This window comes from Trichechus manatus, unplaced genomic scaffold, assembly GCF_000243295.1.
Source record: "Trichechus manatus latirostris isolate Lorelei unplaced genomic scaffold, TriManLat1.0 scaffold00226, whole genome shotgun sequence".
NCBI lineage: Eukaryota > Metazoa > Chordata > Mammalia > Sirenia > Trichechidae > Trichechus > Trichechus manatus.
Window position 1 is genome coordinate 1795854 of NW_004444162.1, and position 14898 is coordinate 1810751.

The 14898-nt window shown below is 41.8% G+C and overlaps 1 protein-coding gene across 1 annotated transcript in view; it reads left to right on the top strand.

The window, feature by feature from the left end:
* Window positions 1–1657: 1657 nt before the first annotated feature.
* ZNF292 (zinc finger protein 292) overlaps window positions 1658–14898 on the top strand; it is a 112705-nt gene continuing 99464 nt past the window's right edge. Inside the window, exons 1-3 of the mRNA XM_004388979.2 lie at window positions 1658–3923; window positions 4096–4271; window positions 4491–4687. Coding sequence (XP_004389036.1) covers window positions 4520–4687 — 168 coding nt within the window. The 5' untranslated portion in view covers window positions 1658–3923; window positions 4096–4271; window positions 4491–4519. The remainder of the gene's footprint in view (window positions 3924–4095; window positions 4272–4490; window positions 4688–14898) is intronic.

The window sequence follows — 14898 nt, forward strand, 5'->3', positions numbered from 1 at the left end:
GGTTGATTTAGAACTGTGGATAATTGAAGTTCTATTAAAAGCATTTTCCTTAAAATGCTACTACTTTATTTGCATTTGGTTTTCCCTTTTCTGGAAAGAAAAAATATTTTCTATGATCTAAATAGGCAATAAAAATATCCCTCTTCTTTTAATTATCTGTTCATTTAAATGTATTTATGTTATCTTCTTTCTGGGAAGAACTCAAGGACTAAAATTAATTCTCTTAGAATGTGGATTCAATGATTCCAGCCCTTTTGGAATCATTTCAATATGTGGTACAGCACCTGACTTATCTTTTAAACATTTTGACTCCCGTTGCTGCTGCTCTCGAGGAAAATGTCTTCCTTGGAAAAATGCGGTGTGTTTTTAACCGATTGCAATAGCTTCATCCCATGCTCCCTCTTTGCATCTGTAGGCAGAGCACTGGTTCCCAAACTCGGGGTACTTGTTGCTCAACCATTGCCCAGACAGATTCGGTCTCCACCTCTGAGAGCCAGGAGACCGTCTAGGGCCGGGTCGCCCAGACCTTTGGAGTGGAGCGGGTCAAGCCTGCCCAAGACCAGGCAGCACTGCCCGCGTAGCAGCCTTCGCAGGATAGATTCAAGCATCCCCGCCCGGTCGGCTTCCGGGGCCCCGCGCCCCGCCGCGTCCGGGAGAGGCTCCAGCATCTCTTGAGCTGGAGGCCCCCGGCGGCCTCCGCTCGGGGCCAGGATTCATAGCCACTTGGTCGGCTTGATCCGCAGCGTTGGGTGGCAAAGCTGTTGCAGCAAATGCCTGGGCTGCGGCTGCTGGACGCCGGCAAGACATGCGCGCGAGCGGCGGCCGCGGCCTTGGGCCCGACGCGAACACCCGCGCAGCTACCGGGCGAACTAGCGCTAGGCTGCGGCCCGGGGAGCCGAGCTCGGCCTTGGCAGGGTGAGGACGCGCAGAGAGGAATGGCGGAGCCGAGCCGAGCGAGTTTGTGTCTGCGCCGGCCTCAGTCCAGCCGACCTCCTCGGTCCCCGGGTCGCCTGAGATAGAGCCAGAGATGGAAGAAACAGCGCTCCAAGGGCGGCGCGCGCTGTCCGCCACTCTGGGCCTCGCGCTTCCTCCTGCGTGTTCCGGCAAGGGCCTGGATGCGGCGTTTCTCTGGGTGTGGGATCGAAGGACCTGCCCGGCCTCAGCTGTCCTTCATTTTCAAACGCCGCGCTTGCTGGATCCCTGGCGCGGCCCTGGCTCTGCATTGCCTGCCAGAAAATAGCTCCCTTCCAGCCCTGAGGCCCCTATTTTTCAAGATTATAGAAAAAAGAGTGCACTAGCGTGGTGCGGTCCGGGGCAGCACGCGGACCTCGGATGCAGACACATATGTGCCCTCCCCGAAATGTCTCCCCAGCTTTATAGATCTCGGGGATGGGGGTGGGGGCCTAGTGTCCTCACCAAGATTTGCTTTGAAACCAAGTCTCTTGGGACTGAGGGTCCATATGCTTATACCCAGGCCATAGGGACCGCACAGTGTCCAAAATGGGAACGGATACTCGCAGTGCAGATACTGAGTTCCCCCAGAGAAACAGTCTTTTGACGCAAGGGCTTATTCTTGTTTTCTTGATGCACCGGACTTCCGAATTCCCCCAGGAACGTCTCAGTAAGTAGGGTGTGGGTGTGTGTGGGTGTGTGTGGGTGTGTGGGTGTGGTGTGTGGTGTGTGTAATGGTTCCAGTTTAGTATTCAAAGAACAAATAGGTTTTAGTACATTAAATCGTGTACTTGTTGATACACTTTTTCTATGGATAAGAATGAGATTATCAAATGGAAGATCAGCTATCTCCAAGACAAGGTCGACCTGTCAAGGAATAGTATTTTAATCCCTTCTCATTAAATTAAAAAATAAAAACCTGCACTTCTGTTGATTCTGCATTCTAGTTAGCACACTCATTTTCATAATACAACATTGCCATATTTAGTATCTATATTGCAATTGCATGTCACTCTTCCACAAGACTTTAAGCTTTCCCAAAGCAGGGATATAGTTTTTATTCACCTCTGGTATCCTCAAATCAAGCACAGTACCTGCTGCATATTAAGAACGCAGTAAACGATTACTAAATAATTTCACCCCACTTTCCAGTCCTTAGGAGCGCTGATCCAGCCGCTTTGCGGGAGAAAGATGTGACAGTCTATTTCCGCACAAATTTACAGCCTTAGAAACCCTATAGAGCAGATCTACCCTGTCCTATAGGGTGGCTATGAGTTGGAATGGACTTGACGTCAAAGGGTTTGGTTTTTGGGTCCCAGTTCTTATCTTTCCAGTCGGTGCTAAAAATTTCTTTATGTATGTAAGAAGGAAGTTATGGAGGAATGGGGAGGTAAGGCTCAAACGTACGAAATAAAAGTGAAGGGCATGGGTGTCCATCCTAAAGGATTTTTGCGAAGCAGTAGTAATAGTACACAGAATCAGTTTATTAATCAAGCCCCCTTAGTTTTAGGGTTATTATGAGCAGGAAGCAGGGATGACCTACATTCTTGGGTTATTTTTACAACCAACATTTGGATAAATGTTTTTCCTTTTATTCTTTCTTTCTATAGATCAGGTGTAGTGTAAGATATTAGACTTGAAGTGAAAATGGGTTTTGCTAATCTTTGATACCTTATGTATCTCTAAATTTACTGGTACACCTGGTTAATTTCATATTTCTCAGTTTTATATTTTTCACTGGTATCTTAAGATAAAATAATTTGCAGATATCTAAAATACTTGAGAAAGTGAGTTGCAAGTATTAAATTTTATTTGCTGCATTAATTCTTGATCTTTCAGGTCTCAGTGATACTATTTTCTTTCCTTAACCTTTGAATGTATTCCCCAGCTTCTTCTGTGAGTAAACATTTGAAAACCCTCCACTGTTAATATGTAAGATCAGTACATGTATGTTGTACTAATATTTTAGCTGATACTGTTTTTCATAAGGGGTTCTACTGTGGCCTACTCAGCTTACATAATGGCACTTTAAAAACATTACCATCACTAATGTATTACAAAGTATTCATTCTTCACAACAAACTATCTAGAACATTTTCTATTAATACTAGAAATTTCTCAAAGAGTATGCAATACACAATGAAAATTCTTTTCATTTTAGATGTTTGCATTAGAAAAATATACCTCACTTGAAATATGGTAGTGAAAAGACTAGGCGCTGTACTCAATATCGCTGTTTCTGAATTTCCGCAGACCATTCAGTTGTAAGAAAGATAAGCCTTCTTGTTCTCTTATTCTCTACTACTAGCAAAATACTACTTATATTCTGAACTTTAGGGTTAAGCTCTTGGATTTTTGTAGTACCTATTCTCTTTTGTGCAAGTACTAAGTATTCATTTCTTCCAGATTGTAAATAAAATATGGTTCAGAATGCCATCTCCATTTGAAGCACCAGTAAAAATGCTGTTGATTTAACAACCTCCTTCATTTATTTTAGCATAAATTTCCACTTCTCCGTTGTGATTTTTCATGGACTACTTATTGCTGGTTTTTTTTTCCCCCCTTGACCTACTTTCTTTTCAAGAGCTTTCATGTATATCCTGTTTTCAGTGATGGTGACTTCTGTAGTGTTCAGACGTCTTAAATCACAGAGAAACAGATTAAGTTGGCTAGCACTTACTCTAGAAATGTTTTCGTGGCTTAAAAATCAGTTGGTTACAATGTCCTCAATTTTATTGTGTTTCAATTCTCTTAAGCTATGCGTTTCCTAAGTAGAGTTTGCTCCGTTTTCCAGAATGAGGATTTGAACCTCATTCTGCTCTGACCCAATTGTTATTTTTCTTTGTTGCCTCCACCCCCTAGAAACTGTGTTTCCAAGAGGGAGGTGTTCTTGGGGCTGAAAAGGAGGAAGGAGGAGAGTATAGCGGGAGGCGATCTGTACCTCACGCACTAGATCCCTCCTTCTCCGCCTGGTGAGAAGTCAATTTTGACAGTTCACAGCCCTGCTTTGGCTCTCACGCTTGCGGTCCATGGGTGGATTTTACCTTCTCCCTCTTCCCCTGCTTCTGGCCTGCCTAGAGGCCAACGGCAAATGCATCATTGTCCCAGTCCACCCGGAACTGTCCCTCTCCCGTCCTCTTGGAGGACTGGGGCCTCTGTCCGTAGAAGACTTCGGGGACAGAGGAAAGCCAGGCCAGGCTGGGGACGCTGGAAAGGGCAGCCCTTCCCTAGGATTTTCCCCGTCGGGGCGCCCACGTGACGAAGAGCAGGCCCCCACCGGCCCACCCCTTTCAGCTGCAGCTGCCCACTTCCCGCTCCGGGTAAGTAAACCGTGATTCTCCGCACCGCCCCAACCCCGCCCTTCTTCTTTCCCCTTCCCTTCACCTCCCTCCGGCTCTCTCGCGCCACTCTCCCGGCCCCCCCAGGTCCCCCCCACCCCCATTCCTCCCCACTGAACCCTTTGTACGTGCTCGGCGGCTTGCGAGCGCGCCCAGCACGTGACCCCTCCGAACGTGGCATTGTGTTATCACGTGACCCAGGTGCGTACGCGACGGAGCGGGGTGTGAAGATGGCGGACGAAGAGGCCGAGCAGGAGAGATTGAGCCGCAGCGGAGGCGGCTGCGTAGCGGAACTGCAGCGCCTGGGCGAGCGGCTCCAGGAGCTGGAGCGACAGCTGCGGGAGAGCCGGGTACCGGCCGTGGAAGCGGCCACGGAGTACTGTCAGCAGCTGTGCCAGGTGAGGGCGCCTCGGGGTCCCCCCCCTTCCCCCTGACTAGAGAGGGAAGAGGGCGGTCGAGCGCCAGGCGGAGGAGCGGTGGTGGTCGCTGTCTTGGCATCGTCAGTGCTGTCGCCTGGGCGGAGCGGGGAGTACGAGGAAGGCGCCTTTGTGTGGCTGCCGTTGTGGCGGTTGTTTTTGTCGCCGGCTCCTGGCTGGGGGAAGGGAGTTGTGGTCAGGGCGGAAAATACTCCCTCCCCTTTCCTTCTCCGAACTCGGAACTGCGCGGTCCCCGCGGCTGAGAGATGTAGGCGGCGAGGACTGGAGCTCTCTCCGTTGCAGGGAGAGGGTAAGGTGGGGAATGGAGGCCAGGTCCTTTCTCTCCTCCTCTTCTTATTGTGCACAGAGGATTACCGCGCCCCCGCCTCTGCGCCTCTGTTTCCCACTCCAAAGGGCCTCCGCCCCCAATGGTTTGATTCCTTTGCCTCCCCCTTGCTTTCATCCGTCCCGCCCCCGGCCCCGTCCTCGCTGTCTCTGGGCCTTTGTTGTTCGAATTTCGCCTTAGGACTGAAGGGCCTTTGTTGATGTTCCGAGGAGCAGTCCCCGCCGACCCCTTCTAGCTGGGCGAGACGTTACGGGGTGGGGGGGTTGGGGGGTGGGGAACGGTGGCGAGGTTGTCTCTTTCTACCTTTGCTTGCTTGGCACACCGTTACCTTGGGAAAGATTGCTGTCCTCGGTGGAGTGGAGCTGCCCCTTTGCATGTATCCTAGGGTCGAATGTCCCTTTGGAGTGCTTTATCCAGAGTCTGCTTCTTAACTGATTTTTTCTCTCGAAGAGTACGATTTCCTCGTCCCCCTCCTCCGATTTCTTTGGCTTCCTGGTGAAGCGGGAGAGAGGACTAAGGTTTATGTTGACCTGTGCTTTGGTCAGTTTCAGACCTTTCTTTCCTTTTTATGCCCAAGGACACTGCTTTCCAGTAATTGTTTCCTAACCAGGAATGGGATTGTTAATACACTATCTGCTTATGATAGAAATCTGGAGAGTTTGGATCTACATTTGGACTTAATTTCAAATCCTCCAGTTGTATTTGAAATTTGGAGGTGCTGCTGCTGGCTGTTGTGAAGATTTTTGTTAGTCAATCTGAGAAGGAAGAAGAAAAATCACACTTCATGAAGGTCACATTTAGAGTTAACTTGTGAATGTATCATTGTAGAGAATTTGTTTTGGAAAAATTTTAAACTTCAGGTTGAACAGTGATGGACCATGTTAGCATTTTGGAGTAAGTTTCATTTTCACTTAATTTTTTTGCCTCCAAGTTCTGAAATCTTTCGTTTGTAAGACTAGGGATGCTCGCGCACATAGAAAAAAAATCCATTCCTTTTATGCATTTTATTGTCACGAATTATTTGGTGATTGATCATTATCTTTAAAAAAAAAAACTGAGATCAACTTGTGACTTGTCTAGGACTATATGCAATGTGAAATTTCCTCACTTAAGGTAACAGATCTGATAATTACTTGTGGCAAAATTAAGAGTTTCTGTCATTCCTTTAAATCCTAGTTTTAAAGAATTGTTGAAATTTTTAAATTCGCTACCCTGCCAGTGCCTGCTCGTTCTTAATTGGTCTTTTAGATAATAAAGATTTATTCTGTAAAGAATTATTTCACTAAGATATCTATGATAGGCAATCTTTCATTTATAAGTCATCTTTTCACTCAGTAAAAAGCATTAAAATCTAGGTTTGCTGGAAGACATTTTTCACCTAATAGTGTCCACTGATGTGTTTAAAACAAATTACTGTAAATACTCTTGTTCAGCAGTATTTATAAGCAGGATTAATAATTCTGGAAAAAAAAATCTCATGCTGGACTTTTTTGAGATTATGTGTCATTTGTAAAGTTACCGCTTAGAAAATATTTTTTTAATGGATGAAACAGCATTGTTTTTTGATCAGTATGAAAGTAATTTCCTGTATTAGTCTTAAGTGATTAGTCTGTTACCACATATAAATTGTATTGATTGACTGATGCTACTGACAAAAAACATCAAACAGTAATGAACCAAATGCTGGGTTTGTGAATTTCAAAATAATAAAATATTTCAATTACTACAATCCCACAATTATTTTAATGTATTTGAAAGTGATCTCCATTATTTAATAGATACAGAGTATATGTGATGTTTGATTCCCTCTAGAACATTTTCTGGATTGTTTAAAAAAATAAGTATCCTATTTATTTTAATGATTTTGTCAAATGGAGGGTAACTTGAAACAATTGTTGCCTTAAAATTGTATCCTAGCCTTATTACCTAGCATTTTGATAGGAGGTTGAACAAAGCAGTGGTTAACGTTTACAGAATTTATTGGAGCAATATAAATACAATGCTAGAAATACTAAGAACTATAAATTATGTCTTGCCTTCTAAGCTTAAAATTATTATTTAACTTTTTAATTAAGTTTTCCTGTAAAACTAGGATGTTCACAAGTTTCAAGAAAGTAATAATGAATAAGTATTTGTTACAGTTAGTGGGCTTCACAGTTAATATTTTGTTCATTGTCAGTGTTGATGATAAAGCACTAACGTGCTTGTGTAATCTTCATTGTTGCATATATAAAACTATGCATTAGTTTATATTCTAAAATTTTACTACAGCAAAAGGTGAAGCTGGGAGGATGTAGTGAAACCCACAAAAATAGAAGTTGCTTACAATCCTTAGTTTACAGGTTTTCTTTCCTTTTTGAATGTGGTAGGATAGTAATGGATTTCTTGAGTTCTTGGAAGAGGAATTGAAATGAAAGACATTAAAAAAGTTTTTCTTATTGTTAGCAGTATTGTTTTACCTTTTATATTAGGTTGCTCCCTGGAAGCATGCCCTATATTTGTTTACTTAAATGAGCATTTGCTTAAAGCTTAAGTAGGAGGAGAGAAGGGGAAGGAAGTAGAGGATAGACAAATGCAAGTGCTTATCATAAATCTTAAATATCCTTGTGTCTTTTAAAAATTAGCTTCAATTTGGGTCATATAGCCAAGTCTTACATTCGTTGTTTTAAAAATCAACTTAGAATAAGAATATATGATAACCAGAAATAATTGTTGCATCTGTTTGTTTCAGGATCATTACTATGTATAAACATTGGTCACTGTTGAAACCTCTTGGATTAGTTAATTGTATTAGACTAGGCTAGTATTCAGTCATGCAGCATTTTTATTGAATAGCTACTATGGGCCAGACAACCATGATATGGTCCCTGGCTTCAAGGAGTTTGCAGACTCTGGAGGAAGGTAGCAAATAATTGTTGTGAACTGTGATTTGTAGTTTTTTATCTCTGATGTGAGTGAACCACAGTGGGATATTATTTGTTTGGGAGTTTAAACACAGAAGCATTCCAACAGAGGAGTTGTTCTAAAAGGATTTAAAAATAATCTCCATTTAAAAAATTATTCCACTGTAGTAGTTCAAGAATGATTTCTTGGGGCAAGATGTGTGCTTACAGCATTATATACTAGGCCAGATGATTGACTGATAATACATGAGTTATTACCATTGGCGCAGTGGTTAAGTGCTTGGCCGCTAACCAAAAGGTTGATGGTTCGAACCCACCAGCTGCTCTATGGGAGAAAGATGTGACAGTCTGCTTCTGTAAAGATTATAACCTTGCAGACCTTATAGGGTCGCTGTGAGTCAGAATGACTTGACAGCAATGAGTTTTTTGTTTGTTTGATATCTTCTGGTGGCTGAAAACTGTTTTAAAAGGTTGAATTGCAGTTGTGGGGGGAAATTTTTATTTATTTCATTCCTTAGTTCATATAAGCAGTGCCTCTCGACTGGGCGTAGTTACTTTTTCCTCCTGCAGTTCTCTCTTCAAGGACATTTGGAAATATGTGGGATCAGTTTTTTGATTGTCTCAATGACTGGGGATGTGATACTGGCATTTAGTGCCCATGGGCCAGGGATCCTGAATTTTCTAAAGTGATCAGGATAGTCCTACACTGTGGAAATGTATTCCTCTGCCAGAATACCTACTGAATAGAAAAAGAATATATTAAGATTATTTTTTAAGTCATTACTGCTTTTTTTCCATAGTTAATATGGAAAAGGTCAGGGTAAATGATCTTCAACCATATTTAAATATAATTCACACTGAATGTGAGAGGTCAAGAAAATTTCTACTTCTTTGCAGAAATTACAAGCAATTACTTAAACAATTATTAAAACGATTAAGTTTTACTAGGTTAAAGAAGGTAGCAAATTCAGCATACTTAATTGTCCTAATTAAAGCAGAGATTTGACCTTTTGATATATTTTTGGAATTCTTTGCTTTTAAAGAAAGTGAATATAAGGACCAGATTAGATTCCATAAAACCAAATGAAACCCACTGCCATGGAGTCAAGCGACCCCGTATGGTTTCCAAGGCTGTAAATCTCTACGGAAGCAGACTGCCACATCTTTCTCCTGTGGAGCCGCTGGTGGCTTCGAACTGCTGACCTTTCAGTTAGCAATTGATTGCTTTCACCACTGCACCACCAGGGCGTCTTAGATGCTACAGGGCATATAATAAGATATCTGAGAGTCTAGTAGGATATAAACTAATAAGATCTGAGATTTGAATATCACTTCAAGATGACAGTTGAAGACATGTCAAGAGACAGTGTATCATTAACAAATTAGTTTTATTTTGAATTCTCTAGATTTTTACTGAAAATGTATTACATTGAAATGGTTAAAAAATCTAAAACTGAGAAAGAGCATACAACGAAGAGTTGATCACCTTCCCATCACAGGCCTCCGGTCACTTTCCACAAAAAGTCACCTGATAGTTTTTTATGCATCTTTCCAGAAATACTGTTTGGTCTTTTCTAAAAAAATTCAAATGAGAACATACTATATACATCTTGCTTTTTTTTTTTTTTTAAATACCTACAAGTGTAGGTTCAAAATCATCCCACAGCTCTGCATGGGAATCTGTGGCTTTCTGTGTGTAATAATTCCAGTCTGTGGCTGTATCTAATTAATCAGTTAATTATTGGTAGATATTTAGGAGAGACAACTTCAATTTTATGAATATTAATTTCAGTGAAGAGTTCAGAGTAAGTAGGAATAAGAACATCAGGCTTGGGTTTCAGGAAAGGCTGTGCTGAGGAGGTAGGATTTGAGCTAGACCTTAGTACCTTAATTAACTATTGTTAATGCCTTGTTGGTACAAGAAATAAAAATCAAAACTGTTAGGAGAGCTACTCCGTATTTGAATTGTGTATTTAAAACAATTCTTTGTGTATTTCTGTTTGATTAATTTGTTGCAAGTTGATTGTTTTGTTCTTTGTCTACATGTTTTGCTTAGCTTTAATTTCAGTGGCTAAAAGCTCTGAGAATGCTTATTTTCCTTAAAAACTATAGACTTTTTTTTTTTAACTATTACAAGCTATTGTAAATAAATTTGTAAGACATGTCTTCAGATCAGAAGGAAAGATGGCTTGCTTGTTAAATAGTGATAATTACTTTAGGTACTGAGGGAGTAATAAGTCATTTAAATTTTAAAAGCTTAGATAATGCTCATGGGAAATAATTTTTTAAGTGTTCATAATTAGTATTATTACATGCTGGAGATATTAAATATTTATAAAAGGGAAGGTTTACTTTTTATTAATGTGTTTGTCACATATCCCATGCAACTTGTAACGTTCTGTTACTTTCTAGGAGAGCAGTTTGATTCACTGTTTTTCATTTGGCATTGAGAGTTGCATAGTGCTGCTCAGAAGACAACTGTTGACTTTTCCCTCTTAACTTTACATTAGAAACAAACAAACAAAAACTAATGGTTAGTCTCTAAGTAGGTATGTTTAGCCAAGAATACATGTTAAAATTCAGTTAATTACACAGGTATTTTATAGTGGCACAGTGGTTAAGAACTCGGCTGCTAACTAAAAAAGTAGGCAGTTCAAATCCATCAGCTGCTCCTTTCAAACCCTTTGGGGCAGTTCTGCTCTGTCCTATAGGGTCACTATAGTTGGAATCGACTTGACGGCAAGAGGGTTTTTTTTTTCCTCGTAATTTATTTTAATTAAATATTTAAATTTCTCCTTATGTGAGAGCACTGAGGCAGCCAGGGAGAATTGTGGAGTGGATCTCTGCCCTCAAAGAGTTTACAAAATACGGTGCATATGTTAATAGTTAAATAACAATATTAGATAGTAAAGTATTTAGTGACAGGTATTATAAATGGAGTATGGCTAAGTACTCAGCTGCTAATCAAAAGGTTAGCAGTTCGAACCCAGCCAGTGGCTCTTCGGGAGAAAGACCTGGTGATCTGCTTCTATAAAGATTATAGCCAAGAAAGCCCTATGAGGCAGTTCTACTATGTCACATGGGATCGCTGTGAGTCTGAATCAACTTGATGGCACACAACAACAAGAGCATCTTGAAATTATTTAGCCAGAAATTGAGAGCAGGAAAGGAAAATACTATTTACAGTGGGTCTCGAAGAGGGGATTTGGATAATCAGAGAATTGAGAAAAATGGGAATAGAAATTTAGAGAAATGGAACAACTGTTCCAGTTATTCAGGGACTAGCAAGTAGGCCATTTTGGCGTCTTAGAGAAAAATATCAGGGATTAGGATGAGAAATGGGATAGGAAAATTTAGATTGGAACCAGACTTAAGAGTTTAGGATGCCAAACCAAGAAGTTTATTTGTTCTTGTAAGTGTAGGTGATGTGCAGTTACATTGCCTAAAAACTCACGCTTCTAAGTCGGGGCATTGAAATGAAAATTAAGTTGGGAATGTTATATAACTTGTTTTTTCTTGAAGTATCCTGTAGCAGTTATTGCTGTGTGACATACTTCTCCAATACTTAGGGGTGTTAAAAGAACAACCATTTTTTTATGATTGCTCACAAGTTTATGGGTTTACTCGGTTGGTTCTGCCTCAGCTGGCAGGTTGTCTGGGATGTGCTAGTCCCACATGATCTCATTCACATGTCTGGTGGCTATCAGGTGGATTGGCCTAGGGACATAAGTTAAAGGTGGTAGCAAGAGACAGCAAGTCCTACTGTACAAGTGATTTTCAAACCTGTGCCTGTGTCATGTTCACTAATTTCCCATTGGCTACTGCAGGTCACATGGTCAAGCCCAACCTCGTGGGAAGGGGACCACACAAGAGTGGGTACAGAGAGATGTGTAGGCTCTTCTATTTATAAAATGTTCTACAGTATTTACAGTCTTATATAATTTTTTAGCTCTCTAAGTCATACTTTCTTTGTCCGAAAAAAATAAGGCTAGAGGGGAGGGGGATGATACTACTTACCTTATACAGGGTGAATGAGGAGATAGTGATTCCTTAGGGGCAGTTTCTGTAACAATCTAACACATACTCCATTTCCTTTTACTCCCCACTATAGTTCTAGGTATTTTTATAATTCAGATTTTAAATTCTCTTCAGTGGAGTGCTGCCAAGGAGCCCTGATGGTGCAGTGGTTAAGCGCTTGGCTGCTAACCAAAAGGTCTGTGGTTCAAAACAGTGGGCCCACAGAAGAAAAGATCTGACAATCTGCTCCAGTAAAGATTACAGCCCAGGAAGCCCTATGGGGCAGTTCTACTGTGTCCTGTAGATTCGCTATGAGTCGAAATCGACTCGATGGCACACAACAGCAACAGAGTGCTGCATTTGCTTTCTTTCTTGTCACCGACTTCTGTAATCAAAGCACATTTTACTGGTGCTTTTAGGTTGCTGCCTTTCTAAATTCTATATCTAAATAGAAGAAAAACATCCCACTGCCAGTGCTGTAACTTTGGAAAATTCATGGAATGATTTCTTTATATATCAGGGTTCTTTACCTTAATAGTAAGCCTAGTAGTAATTTGGTGTTTTGTATTGCTTCTATCTGTACAGTCTAATAATAGCATCCTAGTTCTTGTCCTAATCTTTGGCATTGTTGTAACTGATGAACTTGCTTTAACCTTCGTTTCAATTTGGGAAATTCCCCGAAGTCCTGCTTTTATGTTGTCCTCCTCAGTGGTGATCCGTTGCTTGTAACAGTGTGTCTAAAATTTGAGAATTTTGCAGAAACCCAAGAGGATGAGTCTCTAGATCACAGAGTTACAAGTTTTTGACCTCAACTCATAGTAAAATGTAACAATTAATAACTTCTCCACTTGTCAGCTGAAACAGAAGTATCACAAAACAGTACTTAGCCTTATTATGTGTGATGCATTCTCTTTTCATTTATTTTAAAAAAAAAAAAACTTGATTTTATGACCCACTAATAAGTCATAACCAACAATTTGAAATAAACTGCTTTGGGAGATCACTGGAATCCAATTTAGTAGTAAACACAGAGGCAGGCAGGACAGACCCTGAGTTAAAAAGTGGCCTTCTAGTCTAGTTGATCCAGAACATTCTTACATTTTATTTAGGAGAAGAATCAAAATTAAAATACTGCTTTAAATTTTATATAGTGAATGCAAGGAACCCAGCATATGCCCACAGAACTCAATTTAGTTAATCCTGGTTACAAAAATGGCATGGCAGGGGCATCTGACCTCCTCTAACTTCACAAGGAGGAAGGAGAATCAAGATCAACAGCCCAAGGCTAATTCCTATGAAGCAGAAGTCAGACATACCTCCTCTCTCCAAATTTTTTACCAATTCTGACACCAGCCACCCCTCCCATGGCACTCTGCTTCTCTGCTGGATGTGATAATTCATTGCAGCGGCCACACAGAACTCACAGACCATACTCACAGTTATGGGGTTTATTAGGGAAGTAACAGGTTACAATTCAGGATCAGGAATGACTCAGGATACAGTTCTTCAGTCAGGACAGGTTCTTGACCATGCCCACAGGCAGGCATCTCCCTGGCCCTCGGCCTCTCAGCCCTCAGCACCTGGGGCCTCTTGGGCTAGCTGGCCTCTGTGCTGCTTGGACAAGTGTTACAGAGCTCTTCAGTTCCACCAGTAAGTACCTATGGTTACGCCACTCTGCCAGTAAGCCTCGGCCTGAAGGCACTCAGCTCTTTTGCTTTGTGGGTCTGCAAGCCTAGCTCCTCTGTCAAGTGCCCAGAGGCACTCTACCCCACCAGAAAACCTCCTGCCTGAAGACACACAGCTCTCTCGCTCTGTGGGTCAGCATACTTGCTGTAAACACCTTGCTCTGTGGGCCAGGAAACCCACTGCACCATCTCGCGCTGGTCTCCTGGTTCTGCTGCTGCTGTTTCACTGCCGCTGCTTCTCACCGTCTTGTGCTGTCTCAGGTGTTACAGCTTTCTCTGTCTCCTAGGTCTAGGATGTTCTCAGCGCAGTGACCCCAGGTCCAAAGGACACACTCTGCTCCCATCTTTTCTTGGTGGTAGTGAGGTTCCCCCCCGCAACTCTTTCCACCTCTAGGATGACTCATTTTAAGCCCAGTAGGATAGCAAAACTGACCAGTCCCTTTGTTAGAGTTCCATATACCTTATTTGCATGGTCCTACCCCCACAAGGGTGCCGTGCACCTTATGTGTCTTATTAGCAAGCTTTCCAGTCCCTTGGTGGGCCACAAGCACCTTATTTGCATAGCCCTACCCAGTCTTTCGGTGGGAAACAACACCACAGTTAGAAAGGCCATATAAAAGAGATCCATCGCACTGCACTGGTACATAGGGTAAAATCTAAATTTAAGCTTTATCCCAGTGCTCTCCCTCCTGTTTTTTGTTTACTTTTTTCAGCCTTACCTTAGATTACTCTTGTACAGGAACTTTCTGCTCCATCTAAATTGTTTTATCCCTCACAAGTATATCTGTTCATTTTACTACCCTGTGACTGTGTAGAGGAGGTATGTTACATAGTGGAAAGTCAAACAGCTTTGAATTCTAACGTGAGCTCCCCTACAATCTTCCTATATAATCTTTAGCTGTGTTAGTCATGGTTTCTTTGTCTGAAAAAATACGGGTAGAGGGGAGGGGTATGATAATATTTACATCATACAGAGTGGTTGTGGAGATAGTGATGAAAGCATCTGGCACAAGGAAGATACTATAAATAAATGATACGGTTCTTGAGTCATTTTCAGTTCTACTTGTACCTTAAAGCCCTGCATGATTTCATCTTTTCTGGTCTGCATGTGCCCATTGAGATAGTTCTGACTTCTGTCACTGACCTCTATGATGTTGCTTGGATATCATGGATCTTCCAGTACAATTTAATTTAATTTGACTTATTTTCAATCTATTTAAGAATTGATTTGCCAACTTTGTC